This window comes from Caloenas nicobarica, chromosome 3 (genome assembly GCF_036013445.1).
Source record: "Caloenas nicobarica isolate bCalNic1 chromosome 3, bCalNic1.hap1, whole genome shotgun sequence".
Classification (NCBI taxonomy): Eukaryota; Metazoa; Chordata; class Aves; order Columbiformes; family Columbidae; genus Caloenas; species Caloenas nicobarica.
In genome coordinates this window covers 88,775,170-88,798,756 of record NC_088247.1, presented here as the reverse complement: position 1 = coordinate 88,798,756, position 23,587 = coordinate 88,775,170, and the positions used below count along the sequence as shown (strand labels likewise).

Sequence of the window (23,587 nt, the reverse complement as noted above, 5' to 3'; positions counted from 1 at the left end):
TATGCTGCCTCTTGCTTTGCTTGCCTGTTTGGAAAGCAGCTGTGGAGGGATCATTTAGTGCTCCCAATTAAGCTTTCAAACTGGAAAACAGAAGGTGAGGTAATGCTGCAGCCCAGCTGTGAGCAGAAGGCTCTCCCCACCTGTGGCCCTGACAGTCATTGTGTTTCTAAAGCAGGGACTCTTCTCCATTTTGACAGGATTGCAGTTGTCAGAGGCACTTTCTCCTGCAGTCTCCCTGCTCTTAACTTACAGTTCTTTCATTAAAAGGGTCTGAACATATGGAGACAATCGAATTGCTGAGGCAGCTGCTGATGGAATAGTACCCTGTTGCTATTGGACTGCTACTTGGAGCACCTCTGCCTAGTAGCTCCTCTTGTTGGTGGTGAGATCCTCCGTAGGAGACAAGGGGAAACTCAGTTGATTCCTTGTAGGTGGCAGCTGCATACTCTGGACATGAGCCCTAGCAGTGGCACTAAATGGATGCTGTCTGGAATCCAAAGATTTATCACTATGTGCAGGCTGATGTCTGTTTTCTTTCCCGGGGTAGCTCTGTTGTGGCGCGGAGCAGCTCGAATGCAGGAGGTGTCTCCTGTTCAAGAGCAGGACATGCTGCCCAAGTTTCAGATGTGTATTATGACTTGGCTTACTGATGAACATTAAACAAGGCACTGAGAGTTTGTATAGAGGCTCATATAGAGGGGTGGCACTGGCCACTTCTGTGGAGGTGTCGCACGAGTGTTGACTTTGGTCTGCATTCATCCCACCTAGCAGAGACGTGAGGGCTGGGATCACCTTAGGCTCCTTGTTCAGGCACAGGATGGAGGGAGGTAATGCCATCCAGGGATTCCTACCATCTGAATCGTCCTCTGGAGATGTCCCTCTCACTTGATGGCTTTGGAGGGAGATGGCATTCCTAACCTGGGTGCCTCAATGAAGAGCCTGAAGTTAGATGGGTTAAATTTGGGCTTTAAAGTCCTGTTCCAGGTAGCTTCCAGGTTCGCCGTCAAACCTGGGGACATGATCAGTCCTTCCTCAGTTGTTTAAGATCCTTCTTAGGGAGGTGGAGGGGCTGTCCTAGGAGGATGAACATCACAGATTGGATGTTTCCCCTCTTATTTTTCCTTCTTCACACTGTGTATGTAAGTATAGCGAATGCATTCTGCTGTGATGGGCCAAGCAGATCTGTTTCTGCTCACAAGGTTGCAAATGGTACCTGTTGATCTCTGCTCCATTATAGGCAGAGACTTGGTCTGCCAGGCACATGAGGAGAGTCAGAGCTGTAAATTCAGGTTTTTCTTTTATTTTCTCCTTTCCCAAACTTTTTGCACGTGATTCCTCTGGCATTTAAAGCTCTAGGACAGTGTTTCTGCCCAGAAAAAACAAAACCTAAATAGGAACTAAAGCTGTGCTTCTGCCACTTGAAGAGCAGAGAAAAGAGAGAAAGCGGAATTGTGAAGATATATATACATACACACATGCACATATAAAATGTCAACATCATCTTGTCAAGGACTTTGGGAGAGGAGAAGAGGACTGAGAATTCTCTCCTTCTAGTATTTGTTGAGGTTGTGGGCTACTGGGGATAGGACAGTTGATTACGAAGACATAAAAACGCCTATGGGGAGGACTTACAGTAGACCTAAACAGCAGCAAGGGAATTGTGTTAGACGGAAATAAAAACTAGTGATAAACTCTGAAGTAAGAGGAAAGGTGTGGATTTTCTGTTTTGGAAGAAGACTCTCATTTGGTTCTTTTTTGTGGGCTGATTTTTTTTTTTTTTTTTTTTTTTTTTTTTTTTTTTAGTTTTCCTTAGTTTGCACTGGCAATGAGTTGCTTTATTCCCAGAACTACCCAGCTGAGTAGCTCACCTATGAATTATTGAGTAGTAAGATAACTGGTTCTCTGCCAAAAGTTAATGCATATGAGGTGCTTTTGGGGAAAGAGTATCATTGGCTGACTGTTAGTGAATGTTTGGATCTAAACTATTCATATGCTATTGGGAGCTGCATGTCACTGCCAGCCCGATTTGTTAAACAGAAGCATGTAATAATGGATGCATGGGTATGAGCTGATGTCTCGTTATCTTCTAGAAGACAGAGGCAGAACCTGAGCAGTGAGTTGGTGATCTGGCACTGCTACACATGGAGGGTGGGTATGTGGGTGGGCAGGAGAATCGCAGATCCACCCTAGTTGTCATCCTGCTTCACCATGCTGTAACTAGCAAAATTGGCTGTGAGTTAGAGACAGTATTTTTATGTAGCTTGTGGGGGGAAAAAAAAAAAAAATCTAGGTTTAGGTTATGGCATTGGTCTGGCAGTAATTGAAGGTGTTAGCTCTGAAATGCCCAGTCTCTCGCCCTCTTTATTTCTCTTGAGCATAACTTTGCTAATTGGATTGTATGTGGGTGGCGGGAAGATTATCAGCATGCATTTCACATACAAATTTGTATGTGTCTTCTGTAGATACACCATCTTTTCCCACTAATCTTTTTCAATTAGGGGAGTGTACTGTTTGGAAACCAGGCACTTGAAGGTAAGTGAGGCATGGGAACAAGGTGGCTTTACACTGCAGAAGAATACTTGTCTTTGTAGTGTCTTGTTAGCATGAATTAATTGGGCAGGGAGTCTGAGTGGAGTTCTGGTATGTCTGGGACAGATGTGTTTTGAGGAGGCATATCTGTGAGGCAGAAGGTCTAGAAATTCCCACCTAGGATGGACTTTCTTCAAAGCACACTGCAAAGTGAGCTAGGGGTCTCATGTACTAATCAGCACAACTCGTCATGAAGAAGAGGAAATCCTTTAGTAAATCCTTCTTTATTATAACAAGGTAAAGACTAGTTGAGCTAATTGGCTTGGAACGTTCAGAGAAGAGGAAAGCAGAAAAGCTGGTAGTGAATACATTTCATTTGCTCTTTTAAAAGCAGTCAACTAGCACAGAACTAAGCCTTCTCCGCTCTGAGCCCTGCTTCTCTGGTCCCTCCACCCACTTGTCTAGCAGAAAATGTACTCAAACAAATTTGTTTTGTTTGAAATAACAATACTTGCAACTTGGCTTTCAAGCACTTTGCAAAAAATACACGTTTTATCTCTTTATACATGGGGAGACGGAAGTGCAAAGGCAAAAGGCATAGAAGATGAAAGAGATTCTGGCTTTTAGCTGAAATAGGTTGAGCAAGCCTTCCTCTATCTTCTCTCTTCTAACTACTCAATTATATTACCTCTCAGAAACAAGCAGATGAGGCTGGGCTTGTAAATGTTAGTTGGATATTTGTCTTTGCATGGAAAACTGCTGGTGCCTAATGTGCGTTCACGGGGTGTGCTTGTGACATCTTTATTACCCTGGATTATGGGACCAGGGGCTGGATAAGGAAGACACCTTTTGCTGGGATCGCTTTGGTTGTCTAGAGAAGATTAGGGAAGACTGCATCCAGTATGACTGCAGAAGGGTACCTATCGGAATTTAAATGGATGCTGGATGGGGTCATGTAGCTCTCATGAGACCCTGTGATGAGGCAGCCTGTGATGATTTCCTTTCCAGAGAGAGAAATTATTGCCTGGTGTCGGTAGCCACTTTGGGTAAAAAAACACAGCTAGTAAATGTAACGTACCACGAAGTGCAGTCTTTCATACCAGGTTACCCGTGTGTCCTTTGCCATGTTAATCCAGCAAGCAAGTGGTCAGTTATCTCTCACAGGTGGGATAAGGTGAAGACTACAAGCAGGCATCCTCCAGCGCTGTGATTGCGTGGCTAAGCTTGGAGGGGAGTCATTCAGCAGAGTGGGAAGAGAACTGCTGAAAATAAAGCTGCTTTCTAATCTAGCAAGGTTTGCTGTTTTCATCACTTGTGTTATGTGTTTCACTTTCTAGATTTAAATAAAAATGTAAATTATGACCAACTCTGGAAGGTAGAGGGTGTTTTTCATAAGGGAGGAAGCCTGGGCTAAGGGCTAAAGCGTGGCTCAGGATACAGGACTCCTGCGCTGTTTCTGTCTGGTGCTGCCACTTTGTGTGACATCAGGCAGGCCGTCTTTCTGCTTGTGCCTCTCTTCTGCCTGGACATTGCTATGCTGTGGTGCTCTTTGCAGCAGAGGAAACGCTGTGGGAAGTAAATCCCTGTAGAAAAGTGAGAGCGCAGCAGCCTGTGGCAGCTGCATGGAGCAGAGGTACAATGCAGGCAGCTGCCCATCTGTAGAGATCAGCTGCTGGCTGGGGTGGCTACAGGGGGGAAAGTGCTGCCTGTGAGTCAGAAAACAGGTTATGAGTGAGCTCCTCAGCTCTGACAGCCCTTTCAAAAGAAGTCAGCATTTGGGGCTTGAGCAGGATATGCTATTCACAGTCCTCGCACTACAGTGGGAAAAGTAGAGTTTGCATGTGTCTTGCATAGTAGTGTTGTACTGTGGTGTCTAGGATTTTTGACCTCTGTTCTTGCCTGAGCTCTTAATCTGAGGTCTGTTCACTCAGTGTTCCACTGTTCTGCAGATGCTGGTTTGTTTAAGCTTGCCACTGATTTCTGTGCATTGGTCTACTCAAATACGAGCCTTTCTTTGCCATTCATCCATATCAGACTGAGCAGCCTGATGAAAACATCACCATTTTTTGACATGAAAAAGACAATTTTCACTTTTTTTTTTTTTTTCCTGTCTTCACCCCTCAAGTGAAAAACTTTCTATAGTGCATCATTGCCGTTCTGGGATGCTCTGACTTCACTGTTGGTGAAAGAAGCATCTCTGCCTTCTGGAGGCATCTCAGTGTGATGGAAACCTGCAGCGATCAGACAGCATTGCAGGAATCACTGAGTACCCCTCCTCAAGCTGTGCCCGAGCAGGACAGCACAGTAACAGTGCAAGGAGACTGTGGTCTCTCCTGCAGGCACTTTGGCTCTCGTAAGGAAGAACACTCCTCCCTTCCTCAAGGCTAAAATAAAAATAGACTTAAAACAAATACTTGCAGACCACAGCTCAACAGCCAGGGCACTTTTCGCTTATCTAGCACAATGCACATTTCAGTCCTGGTTATTTCCAGTAAGACCAAGAAAATAAGAGGGTTTGGGGGCACAAAGCAACACCCTTTGACATCTCACGTTTCTCTGTTGTGCTTCCCTCACTCTTGCCCTTCATCATCGTGAACACTGTGCTAGTTTAGCAACCCTCCAGTGCTGAGCATCTGTTCTGGCTCACAGCAAGGGAGCTGCCTACAGCCCGGCTTTGCTTTAGGGTGCTGGCACGCTAGCATAGGTTGCCTGTGTTCGGCTGATTTGATTTGCTCCTAACGAGCAGGTGAGTAATTATGTTTTCTCCTGTTGTACAATAATTCTGCTGCGAAGGCAGGCTGCCCTGCCTTGTGTTTCACAGGAGCCACGTCTTAACAAGGTTTCTGGAGGAGCCTTGCTCCTTCAACGTTGCCTTGAATGGTAATGCACTGCTCTCTTCACCCCTTTCGTTGCTCCTTCTGCTGGCTAGCTCTTCTAGAGCTAAGCTGTGTGCCAAGAGAAAACGGTAATCATCTATATTTGTTTGCTGTGTTTCTTACCAGGGGATCCCAAAGCGTTGTATATGCAGAGAGGTTTTTTACCTCCCTCTTGAAGCATAGCAACCTCTTGCTTGCAACGTGGCTGCTGCTTAACAGAGCACTTCAGCTGCGTTCACTGGAGTTCAGGGGAGACAGGAAAAGGTGTTTAAAGAGCTTCTGGGCAAGGACGCTCCTTTGGAACTGGGTTAAAAACTGGGACTGATACCCAAGCTCCTCAAAAAGCATCGTGGCAGCTTAGCGAGGCGGAACAGCTAGATGCTGCTGTACTGAGCAGAACAGCTCCCTTACAGCCAGTGGGGATGCTGCTTCCCTGGGGGTGTGAGAGGCACCTGGAAAATCATTATCATTTCCTGCAGCTCCCTGAAGGTGCCTGTGCAGGAGTCATGTTGGGGATCTCTGCTCTGAGACAGTCACCATCTCAGGTGTAACAGAGCTGTTCAGTTCCCAATTCTGGGGAGCAGGAGCACCAGCTCATGTAAAGAAGCTTTCTTTTATGTTTAAGCCAAAGATGAGAAAAGGCTGTGGTGCTGTCTTCTAGGATTTGCAGTCTGGATCCGTGCCTTGGTTCTGGTTCTCCCTTTTGTGTATAACCTACGTGAACAAGTGTGGGCTCCCCAGTAGGTGTTGGAGGCCGAAGTTGATGTCTGGCTCTGTAATTGCTGTTGACTTTTCTTTGCTTTCATATCTGCGGGCAGCTTTCGGCAGCAGCTGCCCCTTGCTGTAGGACTGCGTGCATCCTTTGCAGTGATGAGATGACCTGCCTCAGTGCTCTCTCCAGAAAACCCAGGGGCTCCAGGACTACCTGCAGAGTTAATGCTCGTTGGGTGTTTCCTAGTGCCAGAGACAGGAGGAAAAAATGTAATCAGTTTTTACTGTATAGGCATTTTCAGACATTCCTTTCACAATAGACCCAGAGCCTGTCCCAGTGCAAATCAAGTAAATCCCATTTCCCAGCTGAAGAAGATTAAATATCTTCTGCATCCTTGGTTGTCCTGCTGTTCCTGTGACCTAAGGAAGCATCTGAATTGTCCCAGCCCTGCTCCTCTGTGGCCCTTTACCAGCCTCAGAGGCTCCCTCAGGGAGGTCCAGGGGGGCACTTTCCTTGCAGCGTGTGTCCTTGCAGGGACACTTTGTCTGATTTCAGACCTTTTCTCTTCCTCTGCCCCAGCTCCATACACTGGCACCACCTGGTGCAGTGGGGGAAGCTGCGCTCCCACCCCTCTCTTCCTCGTGAGCTAGATTGCTTTGAGTACATCTGGAGCTTTTGTGCCAGTTTTTTAAATCTTCCTTCCTTTTTCTACTCTTTTTTTTTTTCTCCTCTACATCACCAGCTGGCCTTGATTTTAATGTGAGACCCCACTGGCTTCAATTAAGGAGCAGATGTGACCCAAGAAATGGGATAGCAGCTAGGGATGGAGATGACACATTCATGGCACTAGGTCTAATCAAACAACTTCTCACATTATTCTCGCCGTGAGGTGGGAGACGTGTGAGCCGAAGGCAAGCCAGCACTTGGAGCACCCGCAGAGACACATTGCTAGCAAAGCCATCTGTAATGAGCTGGCCATGCCACTCAGCACGGCGATGTGAGCTCAGTCAAGGGCTGCTTTTAATCCATTTAAGTGCAGCAAAGGGCCCAGAGGCTGAGAGTTGAGAATGGATACCTGGAAAACAATCAGCCACTGCCCAACAAGGGCTGCCTGCTGGAGGGGATGCTTGTAATGCTGCATACCCACAGATGCTTCTGTGTCCCTGGGAGAGGGGACACTTGCATGCAAACCTGTGGGGTGGTGCACGCACCACCTTCACCTGTGGTGAAGATGGAGATGTCGCTAGTGTTTCAGGGCTGTAGGTGGGTCTTGCTGGGGTCAGGCTATGGGAGAAGAGAGGCTGGTGTGCTGGAGCCCGCCGGGCACGGCTGTGTTCAGGGATGCTGTGTGACCCATGGTTCCTGGTGGAGCTGTGTCTGTGGCTCTGCAGATGCTGTGTGTTGCAGGTTTTTGGACCTGGCCGTGCTTGGCAGCTCTGTGGACCTTTAGAGGAGGCAGATGCTTTGTAGATATGTGGTGTATAGAAGTTGTCTGTGGAAGAGCAGGTGCTTTGAACCTGGACAAGGTGAGCTGTGATTGTGCTGGAGCTGCTACAAATCTGTTCTCCCTCTGTCACGTTTGGGCTAACAGCTGGTTTGTGTTCAGGAAGTCTTTCTAGAGGGAGAGCTACTGTTTTTTCCCCATGTTGTAGTGTTTTAATTAACAGTTTATTGCAAGTGAAACGTGTCCATTAGATGGCTGTGGAGATTGAAGTACTCTGCTGTTGCATTAAATAATGGGTAACCCAAGCAATACCAATCCATACTTCCTCCTTGCTCTGCCTTGACCATGTCCAAATCGTGAGGTTCATGTAAATTATTACAAGTGCTAAAGAGCAAGACTCCTCCTCCCTTTGCTATAGAGGTGGCCACACATCGCCATTCTCATACTACTGGCAGAGAAGCTGATATGGAAAGATGTGACTTGACTTCCAATGTTGGGGAATTGTTTCCAGAGACAGAAATAGGACCCAGAGTCCCTGCAGCCAGTCCCTGATCTGTTGTATTGATGTATTTGGGAGAGGCCCTCTAAGATCTCTTCAGGTCTGTGCTCTGTGTGGACAGCCAGTGCATATCCCCCCATTTGTCCCTGATAACCCTGTGGGATGTTGACCGTAACATTAATGTAACTGCTTGGGAGTATACCTGCCTGCTCAGGTAGTGCAGTTTGTGATGGGTATGAGGACTATGGTTATTTGGGTTAGGATCTGAGGACTGAATCCAAGCTATGATGCTCAGCTGCTTGAGTTGCACTTCTCACATGAAAGAACAGGGCTTGGCAGCTCCTCCAAGCAGCGTCTCACTGTGGGATGAGTACTTGCTAAAGGCCACCACTACCTAATAAATGGGAGGAAGGTGGGAGGTGGCTCCAGCTCAGTCAGCAAGGGATGTCAGACGGCTGTTGCTGCTTTTGGTTTGATGAAGCCTGGCTTCCACTAGAAAAATAAATAGACTCTTGGAAATCATAGGTGCCTGTCTCCTCAGAGGCACCAGTAGGGTGACGTGCTGAGCAAGACAGCTGTTCCCTGACAGCATCCACATCTGTTGCTCTGTTTGGTCTCCAGTCCCCCCTGTGGTGGAGCCAGCCTTCCTGGACGTGCGCCAGGGCATGGGGCGCAGCGTCACCCTGCGCTGCACCATGCTGAAGGGCAGCCCCATGAAGGTGGCCACCTCCGTCTGGCGCTTCAATGGGACCCTCCTGGCACAGCCCCTGGCAGAGCAGCAGGACTACTCGGAGCTGAAGGTGGACACCATCAGCCGGGAGACCAGTGGCAGCTATGAGTGCAGCATTTCCAATGACGTGGGGGTCTCCACCTGCCTCTTCCAAGTGTCTGGTAAGTTGGAGGTGCACATGAGAGCGAGATGTTGGGTGGGATCATGAACGTGGGAAGCTCTCTGGTGTCAGTACAAGCAACCTCCACTGCCTCCTCCGTGCATGGCACTGTGTTCAGAAGGGTTGACTTTCAATAAGCCAACAGGGAGATCTGCTTCCGTCCTTCAGGAAGTCCTTCAAGTCTGGCAAGGACCTAGGGCAGTTAGTGGCAGCCACTGGTACATTTTAGCAGTGTTTGACCGCTTGCCTGAAAGATACGGGACTTAAATTCAAGGCTGCCATTAGCTTTCAAGTTTGGACAACGTATATCATAGACAAGTATTGACCAAAGGGGAGTGAAAGGCTCTCTACATCCCCCCAGTCGGCTCCAAAACATCTAGTTCCCCCTTTAGAAACAAACACACACTGCATTATTTATTCCTGTACTTTCCCTATGTGTCCTGTCTGTCCATGTCTCCCGATGCCTGCTAAGACAAACATGAGCTGGGAGTGGGTACCAGTACCCAGCGGATTTGCTGCTCATGGTTTTCTGTGAATCCAGCAGGCACCGTGACAGGACTCCTGCAGCTGCAAAGAGGGATGGCAGAGTTATAGCATCTGAAACCACACATCTGACCTAGCCTCTCCAGCTGATCATTAAATCTGCTTTTCCCATGACCCCAGAATTGACTTGGCCACCAGTTTCTAGACAAGCTCTCTGATGAAGTTGCCTTAATAAGCAGTAAATTCAGCCAAAATACCCGGTTTTCAGCCCAGAGCCAATTTATAATACTTTTCAAGTCAGGGCTGAACAAATGGGAATAAATAACATCCAGGGAAGCCTGATTTTGAAGCAGAACTTTCCCAGGGTTTGGAAAAGCTCAGGTGTGCTAGAACTCCGAGATGCTCTCAGAAGTGGGGAAGCCCAAACTGCTTCTACTGTTTGGACCCCTTTTCAGGACCTTGTTCTCACCCCCTGAGATTTCCTGAAATCTCTCTGGCAGTGGATTTTGCATGAGAGCTTTGCTCCTCTCTACCCTTTCTTCATATGTTTGCAACTCTCATGTCACTAAGTGATGGCAAACCATATCCCGCTATGAGCCACCACAGCAAACTCTGTCCCTAGCAAGCTTGGGAATGCTCCCATGATCTGGATCTCTTGCTGGAAGTAGTAAAAAAATACATATTGCCACCTGGTGTGCCGTGCTGTGCCCCACGAGATAAGATCCCTTCAGCAGAAAGCAGCGTGCATCCCTAGAGAGCACTCTTCAGGAAAGCAGCATGCATTTATTTTCCTGTATCCCTTCTCCGTTTCCAAGGCATTGATATCTGATGGTGGCTTTTCAGCTCCAGACATCTCCGCCTGTGTCCTGGACAGACTTTCTGAGCCTGTACAGCAACCTGAAAATTAACCCAGTGGCCAGGCTGCTCTGCTTGGGCTCAGGACTGCTGGAGTGTTAATTCCCATCAGTCACAGCCTCCCTGTGTGAGCATGGGGAATGGCATGGTCTCTTTTTGTTTCTGTTTCTTCTCTTTGAAAGAAGGAACATCACAGAATCACAGAATGGTTAGGGTTGGAAGGGACCTCTGGAGATCATCTAGTCCAGGGGTGTCAGACTCATTTTCACCAGGGGCCACATCAGCTTCGCGGTTGCCTTCAAATGGCCAGATGTAATTTTGGGACTGTATAAATGTAACTACTCCTACATTCTGCCTTCTGAAGGCAACCGCGAGGCTGATGTGGCGCCCGGTGAAAATGAGTTTGACACCCCTCATCTAGTCCAACCCCCTGCTAAAGAAGGTTCTCCTAGGTTTCTGGCTTTACCATAAACCTTCCTATCTGACAGGGAGGCAGTGACTCATTTCTGACTCTGAGGTGTTCAGTGCCCTAGAAACAGAGTGTATAAACCTGCCCAGGATGGAATTGGTTTCTTCTGTGGATAGGAGATTAGCTTTCTGAGATGTTTTGGAAGGATAGTGAGACATCCAACCCACTCTGCTTGAGTAATTTATCAGGACAGCCCATACTGGTCACTGCCTGCACTACCACCAGCCACAAGCACCAAAAAGTCCTGAAAGTTGGAGTGAATAATCTTCAGCTCTTCCAATCAGCTGTAAGCAAAAGACAAAACTTTCTAGCAATATTAAAAGTTTCCAGAAAGGAGTTCCAAAAGTATCTTGATGTGCTGCATTTTTATTAGAAAACTTTTTTTTTTAGCTTCTGTTTCCATCTTGGAGTCAATTAAAAAGGAATTAATATCGTGCAAGATGATGATTATCATCAGTTCTGATTTTATTTCTGAATCCATTATGAAGCTTGACTTCCACAGTCAATACAAGTCGAATAAGCAGCAATTAGTCTCTGAGGTGGTTCTGAACTTCTTGCTTGTGCAAAAATTCAAGTCAATAAAAATAATAAGAAAAAAAGGACTTGGAAATAAACATCAATATTATCCATCTGAGTTCATAAAAAATAAACTTTGAATCTTTTCGAGCCTAATTATAACCACACAGAATGGCAGAGTCTGTGATTCAAGTGGAAAGGTGCAGCAGACTGCCTGGGGAGATGCTCTTTATGCTGTTCTGCTCTCCAGCATCAGCCCAAGCATCTTTCTGGTCTGTGCAGGCCCAGATTGGACTTGAACTCAGAAAGGAGAGGTTTGGTTCAGGTCCAGTTCCTGCCTGGCCCAGGGCAGGACCTGAACCAAAAATTGAATTGCACGGGGTGAAATGAAGGTAATTTCAAATAGGGCAAAACCAGTTTGTGGGTAAGACCTTGAGCTGCTTCTGGGCCGTGCATTAGTCCACCAGCTGCTGGGCTCCAGGTAGTAGCCTTCAAATCCTGTTTGTTGGTGGTTCAGGACAGCAGCGCCTGGGGAAAGGATGGAAATCCCTTCTCTGAACCATCCAGTTTCTCTCTGGTACATCGTTTCTCTTGTGTTCGCCATTCTCCTGCTGCCCTCTGTTTTTAAGGGGAGACATGGGTTTAGAAAAGGCATCTCCACCCCTGCAAAAGCTCCCGCTGTTTGTATCCAGGCTGAGGTCAGCATCCCCTTTGCTGCTGAGTTGACTGTCATGTTACAAAGAGGCTGGAGCACTGTGTTGCCAAGGCAGGGGAGATACAGAAGGAGCAAGGTCTCCTTTTTAATGTCATGGTCCCTGTGTGATAAATAACTCTTTTCCTATGACCTACCGGGCAAATGATCTTTCCTCGGGGTTTGTTAGCAGGAGACTCTGTAAAGCAGCAGATGAAACAGGAGAAGTGCCAGTTTAAAGCTGTTACCTCAATCTTAACTACAAAGCAAGAGAGAAAAGATTAGAGCTGGTTCCAGCTGGAGAACTGAAGCTGTTCCCACCTTCTCTAGTGTCGGTCCTGCCCCGCCGGTGTTGCAGGGCTGATAACCTTCCCAGTAGTTTAGGCTGTGAAAGCAGTAGCGATTCACAGAAAATGATGGCACATCAGTGCAACACCAGCTACAACAGTAAAGGTTTCCGTCGTGTCAAAGGCAAGTGGATGAGCTGGGTGAGCGGAGCTGTTCCACTCTCACCACATCACTTTGTAATTTATGTTCCACTTCATCCTGCTCTTTTATTTTCCTCCCCCTTTTTTTTTTTCCTCTCTCTCCAGCAAAAGCTTACAGCCCAGAGTTTTACTATGACACTCCGAATCCCACGTTAAGCCAGAAGCAATCCAAGAATTACTCTTACGTCTTGCAGTGGACACAGAAGGAGCCTGATGCTGTGGATCCCATCCTCAAGTACCGCTTGGAAGTCCGGCAGGTAAGGTCTGCTCTTTTGGAGCCTCGGCACGTGCCCTTGGAAGGGGACCTCTCAGGAGGCAGTTACATCAGTGTCTGCTCGCCGATTAAGAGCTGAAGGTGGTGAAACTGCCAGACCCTGATGGTCTTTCACCTTCCCCACCAATTGGAAGAGATAGACCAAGCGCATAGCTTGGTGTTCATTTTCACGTCTGGTGTTGGATACAGTCAGGGGCTTTCAGAGCCTTGCTGCCTCCCATCGAACTGTTCGTGCTCAGTGTTTTGAAGGGGCTTTTAATGTGAACAAAACCCCAGAGTCATTAGTAGGTATTGTAGATTTTATAGGCCAAAGACTCAAGCAAGTGGGATTCCACCCTCCACACTCCTATGAAATAAAGGGCGTAAGATGAAGAGCTTTCCAGGCAGGAACTGCAGGAAAAAGTCATTGTTTGTTTGTGTTGCAGAAAGACTTTCATACTGTCACAGTATTGAAGCTATTTGGACTATATAAACTCTGCAGGGGAAGAGAAGTGGGTTTCAAGGTTTCTGAGTATGAAGAGGAATCATACCAGAGGGGGTGAGGGAAGAACTGAGAGAAATCTGAAGAGATCACAGTTTGGAGAAGGGTAGGGAAAAGAGCCTGATGTTTTTAAAAGAGCACATTGACCTATCAGGATTGCCAGGTACTTTCATTCACGCTCAGCAAAGTGCCTGCATTAAACATTTTTTAAAAACAGGGGCATCTAAAATTGGTGGTTCTTTCCATTCAGGGGTAGCTTGGAAGCAAATGCATTTTGCAAGGAAAGTTTGTTTACTGTAGATAGAAAACAAAATAATTAAAAAGATCCAAGTGTGTCTTTCCTCTAGTTCTGCACAGTAGGCTCCAGTTTTATATCTGCTTTTGATTGTGAGCTCTCTGGAGTGGGACAGCCTTTGTTTGTTACTCAAACCATGCCGAGCACATTGTCAGTGCTTAATAATAATACAGGACACAGGGGAGCCTCTAATAATGAAGGCAGTTTGTCATAATACCCTTTTTCTCTTAGCTGAGTTTTGCTGTTATCAGCACTGCAACTCCGTGAGGTAATTTGTGATTTTTATCCTTCTCCAGTGATGTTGAGATTTTTTTACTTTAACACAGTACCTAAAAGTAATCTTGGATCTGTTCCTCATTAAGCTCCTACTGAAAGGGATCAAGAGAAGGGGAAATCACATTTCTGCTTTAAATTATGACACAAAGGAAGCTGAGTGCCCATGCAAATTTACATCCTGCCTCGTTTTGTTCATACCCCATCAGTTACTGCTGTTAACGTCTCTTTTGCAGCATCATTACATAGTTGTGACTATTTAGTGGTGTGTTCTAGAGAAGTGTTGTACCGTGACCCTGCTGTAGCCCAGTCTCATGTATGGCAAATGTCTTAGAAATGGCTACAGGTGCTATTGTGCTGACTTGGGTCTGAATAAGGGAGGGCAGAGATAGGATGAAGCAGAGGACTTTTATTCCCACTTTTGTCAAGTGCAAGCAGAAAACACTCTGGCAAAGGCTTTCATGGTATTGCCTCCTCCTGGCCCTTCTCCGATGAAGACACTTGCATTCCATGGTGAGATCTCACTGAGCCCTTTTCATTTCCTTGTCCCAAAGGATCACATTCCCTCTCGTCTCCAACCTGCCACTTCCTCTGTGCTCCTGTCCTGCCTTCCTGGTGTTTTCCTCACAATGTCTCACTTGGGCTCCAAGCAGCCTCGTGACACCTCCTGACCTTTCACTCTTTCCCTTGCTCCATCAACCTCTTCCACATCTCGCAGGCTTTGCTGCTTCATTGCACCTTCCTCTCCATGCTGGGGCACCTGGGCTGAGCTTTGTGTCCTGCTGTTCCATTGCTGGACTGCAGAACATGGTGACATTGCTGAATATAACTGTGAAAAGCTCAAAAGCTTAAAAGCGTTGCTGACTGGAGAGCTCTTAGGAAAGGGGATTTGTGTGTGCCTGAATGAAAAGCCACTGTTTGCCTGTGCACTCTCCTTGGTGGATACACTGGCTTCCAGGCACTAGCTGCGGTGGCACAGAAATCCTCCTAGAGAGCTAGGATTGAAGTCGAATATCCTCCTCAGATAAAATGGGCCTTACGTGTAGCCAGTCATGACTGATTTATCGCCAGGATCAAGCTGATGAAAGTTTACCCAGGCAACCAGCTCACGTTCTCCTCCAGCTCTGGGACATCCCCAGCCTCAGTGGTCAGTGGCTGGTGCTCTTCAGCATCTTAAGGATGAATGGGATAGCAGCAGCATGCAGTCTCAGGGTGGTGAGGAGCTGTCTGGGAGATACTAACTCTTGCTGAGCTGGAATTGAAAGGGCAGCCAGCTGGGATGTGCACTGGTTGCAAAAAGCTTTACTGGTTTTCATTTTGTTCTCCCCAGTTTGCTCGAAGAGCTCTTGACATATGTAATATGAAGATCCCTCAGTAGCGGGATGCTTTGCAAGGCACCTGGGAACCCTTGAATTAAATTTTCTTGCTGCAGCTGCTGAAAATGGGGCTGGGTGAGACTCAAAGTGCTGCTTATTAATTGGCTGATGCTCTGGCTCCTCCAACTCTTCCAGTTCAACAGCTTCCGAGGGCTGGTTGGGCATTCCTGGGGGGATTGCAAGCAGTCTGGAGGAATTTGGTTTCCTAAGTGATGCATGGGGTCTTCCAGCAAGATGGGCAGGTGCATTTCTACAGGAGCTGATTGTTCCCGGCGCTGCGAAGCAGGCTGAGCAGCACAGCAAACGTACCTGTTCCAGTAGAATAAAAATTAACCTTCAATTAAAACCAAATAAACAGCCTTGACAGCTTGGAGCCGCTGACCCAGGCGCAAAGCACATATGATAGCAACATGAAGCAAGATTCTTGTAAAGCCTGTGTTGTGTGTCTTGGCAAATAGGCTGTTATTTCCTGGAGTGCATCCATCAGGTGGGCTAGGCAGTAGCTTTGTGTGTTGAGTAGCAATTCAGAGGGGAAAACATCCCCACCAAGGAACTGCAGGGGCCTCACAGACATCTGTCCTGTGATTTGGGAGATTTTTTCTTTCTTGATCCAAGGCAACTGATCCAAATGCCAACCACCTTCACCTTAGGCAGTGAACTTCATAAGCTTGTAGCCTTGGGTGGTTTGGTTGTGGGCAGATGCCATGAGGCTTTTGGGGTATTTGTTTGGTCAGCTTTTTTTAAATTCTGTTTATTCTTGTAGCATAGAAAGGCACTAAGGCATTGCACTCTAACTGAAAATGTTTTTCATTGCTTGGGGATTCAAAGCAACCTCCCCAAACCAGATCTTTGCTTAAAAAATAAAAAGCCTTTTAAGTTGCTTGTTTCTCTCTGTGTATTTTATCCTCTCCCAGAGCTCTGCTCTAACATTAAAGAGAAATGAAAAGCCATCTAATATTGCAAGCAGGTTGCATCCTGGAGGAGAGATCTGAGCTGGGCTGGTGGTTACGGTTACAGGGGATAGTGGCAGAATTACTGTGCACTTAATGAGCTGGAACCCATCTGTGACCTGAGGCTGCAGGAGAAAGAGGAAGGAGAAGGTATTGGTGCAGCAGGGAAGTTTAATCTTCATTGTGCCCCTCGAGGAGACCTGAGGCTGCTGTCTCCTCCAGACCTTCTGATATGCAGGCTCGGGCCAGCTTAACACATTCCCGCCTTTCCCCTCCTCAGAGCAGGCTCAGCTCTACCGGCCAGACAGACCCCTGTAATTTGCACCAGGCCAAGACCCGGCCCCATTTGCTAAATTAGCTCAGTGGGTTGTCACTTCAGATTAATTCCTGTCAGGGAGACTGTCTTTAATGAGACTGGCCCTGTGCGATGGCTGAGTAATTGTGTGGTCTGTCTTTGTTTGTACTTTCATCCCCTCCATGTTGGATAAACATCCCCTGCTGTCTACAAAACTCATCTGGGCTCCGGCACCGGCTGCCACTTGCCTCATCAGCCAGCCAGAGCAGAGTTAATGAGAGCTGCGGCAGTGGGGAGCCGGGCTCACCGTGTGGGGAGGTGACAGATAACAGAGCTGTTTGGACAGACGTAGGACAGGGGCGTTAGCAGGAATTTAATGACTGTGGTTTGAGCGGAAGGTTAACTCCACTGATGGCCATCACAACACAGTGGGAGAGGTTTTACGTGGAGGCCCACGGGCTGTGGATCTGTATCGCTCGATTTCTGCCCCTGAGTCGTTCTTTTGCTCTCCTCTGAGCCCACTTCAGCAGTGGCTGTCAGCTGCTGTCTGTCTTTGGCTCCGTTGGCGCACGGAGCTGGACACCTCTCCAAGGGCACACAGACCAGGGCAGGGACATCTCTCATTCTCTTCACGTGCCAAGCAGGGATGGTATTTCTCGAAAGGTAGGGTGAGCAAGGAGTGCACCAGCCCATAGTCTTTTACATATATGTTTATTTGAGAACACTGTTAACTCGCACCACTGTGCTTTCCCCATTCATGCAGCACCATGGTTTGATGAACCCACTCGCGTGGCCATTGGCACATGAGGAACCAGCCTGGTGAAGCTGGATGTATCTTCCAATGCTTGTAAGCAACCCTGTAAAATAAACAGATAGTTTGTGCAACCGGGCTAGAACAAACTTCCAAAACAAGCTAATCTATCCAGCCCTGTATTCATCAGGAGTGAGAACATCCACACCAAAAGCTTGTCTCCTCCCACCTTCAACAGTAGCCAGTGTCTGAAAAAGGGCATAAACCCAAGACAGACACATGCAGTATTGCTTTCTCTGCTTCTAGATATTATAAACCCACATGTTTATTGGGCCCCAGGTTAGGGAAGGCTATGAATGCAGAAAGGTAGTGTACTGAAGGGGGTAGTGGTGTACTTCAGCCCTTGCAGCAGCCCAGCTCTGTGCTCTTAGAGGTGAATTAAATCCTTTTTCTTCTGCAGACACAACGATGGCTTCAGGTGAAGCTTCTTGGGAAACTGAGCAGCTGGCGCCTTGGGGGCGGCCTGAGGGCTGCACCTCGGGGCCAGGGGGACATGGAAGCCTAGCAAAGAAAGCAGCTCTCTGCAGGGCAGGCTGGGGTGACTGAACTCGCTTCACAAACCAAGGGTCTAACATTTTGCTGCTCCGGGGGATTACATGCTGTCTGGGCAACGCTGCCATTACCAAGGTAACGGCCTGACGTGGGGCTGCCAACAGGCCGGGCTCCATAGCCCTCATCCCGAGGTTCACTGGGGCACCCTGTCCCCAGTGGCCCATCCTGTGCATCCCTCACTAGCACTGCAGTGGGGTTTTCAGCTGGGGGATGCTGCAGGAGCCGAGGAGGTGAAAAAGGAAAAAGGGAAAGGGCTTGTGCTGCCACATCCACTGAGAAATCCTCTTGCTGAGAGACTCCTTAACTAGACATCCCAGTTTGATGTCCCAGTGTGAGACATCATGGCAAAGGGATGTGCAAGTCCCTTTTCCTTTCTTCCTCCCTGCTAGAGCATCGCAGTCCCAGCCGGTGAGGTAGGGAGTGTGACTTCTCATGAAGCAGCAGATGGTGGCCATGGCTGCATGTGAGATGCTGCATGGATCAAAACGCTTGTGGAGTGTGTGACAAATGGCACATCCCTTTACCGTTCATCATTTCACTTGGTACAGGTTGTGCTCGTCCTGTCTTGCTGGCATTAGGACTGGTGACTGCAGGGACTTTGCCTCTCTGTGTTTGCCCAGGACTGAATCTCAGAGCAGACCTTCTGTTGTAGGATGGCTTGTAAGTCGCACCTGCCAGAAAGCTTCTTTAGTCCTGTCTTCTTTTTTGCCTGCCAGTTTGATGTCCGATCACAGGCTGCTGTGGTATGGGACAATGTCAAATCAACGCAATTCCACCTACCTGCTGAGTCGTCCCCTGTAGCAGGAAAAGGTGTTTTTTCAGCTTTAAATCTCCCATCTCTCCCACTCTTTTTTTTTATTAAATTTTTTTATTTCAACTTTTGTTCATGCAGTGAGAATAGGCAGATTATATTTGTGCTCTCAAGTCAATTGCCTTCAGTTGTGCTAGTGGCATATATGATGCTGTGCAGAACGCAGCCCTGAGGGAGGCAGAAAAGGATACAGAAAGAAGCCAGTGTGTCAAGAGGAGGTGTGCTTGGTGGATGGTTTGAACAGCCATCATGATGCAAAGCCAGGGAAAGCAAGAGAAGGGGGAGGTGACACTGCCTTTTTAGGCTGCAAGAGGAGAAGTTTGGGACGTGCAGTGGGATTGAGTGGCAGCCATGCACGGGTGGAAGGAGAGCTGGCTGATCAATAGCATTTGATGGACAAGCTGTGCTTGAAGCTTAATGAGGTTGCTGTGTGGGACCTGGGGGTAAAGCAGCAACTTTGCCACAGGCATTTGGGAGCAGAGAGGGCAGGAACCTGCCTCAGCTGTGCTCTCTGCTGCCTGAAAATGGGACACAATGTCAATCACTGCAGCTGACAGCATGTTGAGCCATCTTTCTTTTTGTCCCTAGCAATCTGTCACGGGGGATGATGTGTCAACGAGACCAGCTGTTAGAACAAGGTTCTCTCTACCTGTGCTGTCAGGGAAGACTCCAGGACAGCTGGATGTTTGGTAGGGGTGGGAAACAAGGAGCTTTTTTCACATTTCATGTATGTGTGCTATACTGACTAAGCTGGCAACAACAGAGCAAAGGAAGGGAGTTTCCTCCTGGCCATTGCTCACTGCAGGCAGAGGTGTCTGCCTGGCCACAGTTTTTGTGAGCCCTGTCATCCAGAGGATGGGAGTGATTTCTGCTAGGCTGGCCAGGGAAGCTGAACACAGGCCTGACCAGCACTGAGAGGTCAGGTGGGTTCAGTGGAAATGGCTGGGAGCTGTGGGATGAGGTTTTCCCTTTAGATCTGCCTGACATCTTCCAGTGCCGCTACTGAGACTTCCCTTTGCCCACGAGAGCTTAGCAAATGATGCCAAACTAATGAATTAGTCTGACTAATTCTGGTTTCTTGCATTCACAGATTGCGCTCCAGTATGATTCATGGTTTTCCTGTGCTGGTTATCCCTAGTTCATAGATCATTTATAATAAATTAGTTGGGAAAATTGGTAGTATGAGTGGTGGCAGGTTAGTTATGCCTCAGTCTCATGGTACCATTTCTCTTCTCTGATTATCCAAACTGAGTAAGGTAACCTGCCCAAAACAAGGTAGCTGAAAGTTTTACAAGGTGGCTTGCTACTTGTAAGGTGCCTTGCAACAGAGATTTTGTCTTAACTTTCATTTTTTATAAGTACTGCTCCTAATACAACTCAAGTACTTGACCGTGCAAGAGCAAAAGCAGGATATTGTTCAGCTTGCCTAGTACAAGAGAATAATTACAAACAGTTTTCCCATTCTTAGCTCTGTTTGGAATAGTAACAGTGCCTGAAAAGAACAGTACAAATAATCTTGCTGAAAAGGCTCATATGATCTTAAAACACATCTAGTAGCAAAATTTCATCTATCTCTAGCTCCTAACACTACTGTTCAGTGCTCACTCAGGGTAAGAATGTGAGAGAAGAGATAATCACATTCCCCCAACCAATATACCCCTCATATCAGCCTCACAGGCTTGAGGTGTTGTTTTCACACCATTGTGCTTGTTCCTATCCAGCAGGCTGTTGGCTTGTCTTTTACAAAGCTGAACACAGGACGAAAAATGCTTGCCAGGTATCAAAGATAAAAGTGAGTCCTTTGTGTGCATCTCTTATCCACACTCCTTCAGTGGCTTCAAGGGGTACATGCTAGTTATTGAGTCTGAGAGTCCCTATCCATAAGCTGTAACGCATCTTCCTCCTGCTTACTCTGCTCATCTCTTGTTTTCAGTAGTCAGGCCATGTTCCTCCTACTGTTTCAGTCTTTTCTTTGTGCACCTTCTTCTTCTACTCTGTTCCCCCTCCTATTTTCCACTTCTTGTCTCTTTTATTTATGTTTCTTTTTGTGTTGTTTTGTTATTGGTTTGGGTTCTTTTTTCCTGGCTCTTGCTTCCTAGAACGTGTTGGAGAGAAGAGGAGGGAGTGTGTGAAGGGGGAGGGTTTGGAAGGGCGATGTAGTCTCTCCTATAGCTAGTGACAAATGGGCAGGAGTAGGCACTAGATAGAGGTTTTGACTCTGTTTCATAAATAGATGAAACTTATGCAGCCATGCTACCAGTGCAGGCAACATGGAGTAATGTGAAGGGCTTTATGGCTCTCCCTGCATATACTGTGCTGCATGCCCCATCTTTCCTAGAGACAGGACTGCAAATGCAGTCAAGTTAAAGGTGGCCATAGGCTCCAGAATGATATATGCCTTCATTATGTGTACGAAACTGGGAAGCCCAGAGTCCCACAAAAAAGGCTTTTTCTGCTTCGGTAAACAATAGCCCCATCCTTTACTAATTGTTGCTTTTAAGGATAAAGGTACCCTAACAGTGGGCTCTGCCAGTGTCTGTAGAGAACCCAAAAAAAGAGGCCTGGGAGATGGCAACTCCTGGTGGTGGAGTTTGTCTCCCTTGGTAAGTCACAACCATATTATAGACAAAATATCTCAGTACTCAACCTAGATCTAGCTGAGCAAACGTGGGCTACACAGAGCCTGCTTGATTTTTCTTCTTGGAGCCAGAAGTGCTGACAGCACGGTACATAAACACATATGTGGGTCTGGCTGCAGGCAGTCATGTCCAGTGCAAGTAAATGTGTGAAAGAGGAGACTGTACTCACTGAGATTAGGGATGGGTATAAAGTTGGATCCAGTAAGGCGCCGAGCAGTGCTGATTTTCAGATGTGAACCTCGAAAGAGATGGGAACCATTGCTCTGGGCAGGAGGGGGCTGTGAAGCAACATGAGGGATATTGTCCCTTATTCAGCCTGTGCCCATGCTGCAGACAGAGAGGTGATTTCAGGCTCTGCAGTGCATAGTCGAGAACAGGTGGGATCTTGCATCAGAGGTATAGAGCTTCCAGCCTGAACAGAAGGACCAGATGTGCCTTCAGGATTGAAGATGTGTCTGTGAGACAGTAGGAGGGAGATAACAGGCATAGCTGGGCATACACGTAACCTGTGTAGCTCAGTACTAACCACACTGACACCAACACAGGCTCCTTGCACAGACTGGGAAGTGCATGGCTCCCCTTCCTACCCATCACTAAATACAGTTGCTAGTTTGCCCTTTTACTCTCCAACTCCTGGGCTCCCGCTCCTCAGGACGTGCAGCCCTGTGATGCCCCAGTAAGCCCATGGCCCATGAAGTTGCCAGTCATGCTGTGCCTCAGTTAAGGCTTTTACTTGACTGTTTCCCTAACAGACTGAAGATTAGGTCTGTTCTTCTTAGACTGGGGAACATATGCTAATAAAATACATATTGCTTTCTGATCAGTCCCTAATGAAAAACATTATTGAAGAGTGTGGAACAAGCACTTACAGTAATTCATGACAGGACCAATTTGGTTTCTCTGGAAAGCTGTAAACTGCTGCTCTCGGCACATAATGAGGATGGGCAGCTGATCGCGTGTGTGAGAGGAAGAGAGAGAGGCTGTCTCCTGGCTTAGGTGGCTCCAGCTGTCCTCAGTAGCTACTGGAGGTCGCAGTTGCTTCTCTCTTTGGAGCTGGGAATGTCTCAGCCCACAAAGGGAGCCTTCTGTTAAAGATGATTTAGGAGAAAAAGCTACCAGGACTCCTCATTTAGACTGAATAATGGATTTGCTTTGGCCATCCATGCTTGCTTAACCCTCCAGATCTGAACCCCTGTGCTTGACTGATGAACAACACAGAAATGAATTTCAGTTCACTGGTGTGCTTGTCTGGCAAATGCCAACTTTATATTTGCAATGTGATTACTTGCTCTGGAAAGCCCTAACGAGTAATGGTCATCAAGCAAGGAAAATGAAATAAATCCAAGTTTAAATTTATCCTAGCCCTTTAATTGATGCTGTTAATGCTTGACATCATTTCCATTCAAGGTGGTGATGAAGTACTGACCCAGGAAAATGTTTTAATCCAATCTGACAGGCATGGGAAGTTTGATGAGAGATTATAGAGAAATAGCACAGTGACTGTTTTCATATCCACATTTCTCCACTACCCAAAACTTACCCATATGGCTTTTCCAGGTGGCAGGAACCCTGCTGAGGGGGCAAGCATCTTCCCCATGGCTGATACCAGCCAGTCAGATCAGCAACTCTGATTAAGGTTGTGCTGCTTAAGTTTTGTGCAGCTGACACCAGGTTGGGAGACAATGACACCTCAGTGAAGGATCAGGATATCATAAGGAAGATCTGAAAGACGGAAAACTACTTGAGTGGTTCAGGTGGGATGAAGTGCAGCAGTACAAATGCAAGGTTGTGCATGTGGAGATTGCTATCAGAGGAATATGCTGCGGGCTGGGAGCTCATCAGCGGGAAATGACTGAAGTGGAGGAACCATATGAGCTGATGTCAAGGAGCTGCTGTAAGATGCAGGTGTGAGAAAGGGCAAATGTACTTCTAGTTGAAGCCTGAGGTGCTTCCAGACAAGGTGAAGTGCTACTGCATCCTATACACAAGGCTGGGATACCCACCTGCAGCAAGTGGGATGATGCAGAAAAGGATTATAGAGTAGATCAGGGAAAGTGAGAGCCTGTGTTACAAGAGGAGGCAGAGAGTGCTCAGCTTGTTCAGCCTAGCAAAGCAAAGGCTGAGAGGGGGTGTGATTGCTGTCTGTAAAAACATCAAGGGGGTCAAGCAGCAGGGAGAGAAAAGAGTTGTTTAAGCTAAAGGACGATATTGGCACAAGATCAAGTGGGTGCAAGCTGACTGTGAATAAATTCAGGCTGGAAATGAGAACAGTAGGGCGGTCAGGCTCCAGAACATCCACCCAGTGGGAGGAGCAGGCCAAACAGGAATGGCTTTTAAGAAGGGATGTGGTATATTCATAAGCAGCGGTAAAACCTGTG

The 23,587-nt window shown here is 47.3% G+C and overlaps 1 protein-coding gene across 1 annotated transcript in view; it reads left to right on the top strand.

The window, feature by feature from the left end:
- The window catches only part of MDGA1 (MAM domain containing glycosylphosphatidylinositol anchor 1), a 142,963-nt gene that overhangs the window by 84,300 nt on the left and 35,076 nt on the right, over positions 1-23,587 (top strand). The window contains exons 9-10 of the mRNA XM_065631965.1: positions 8,682-8,951; positions 12,558-12,709. Of these exons, the coding sequence (XP_065488037.1) occupies positions 8,682-8,951; positions 12,558-12,709 (422 nt within the window). The remainder of the gene's footprint in view (positions 1-8,681; positions 8,952-12,557; positions 12,710-23,587) is intronic.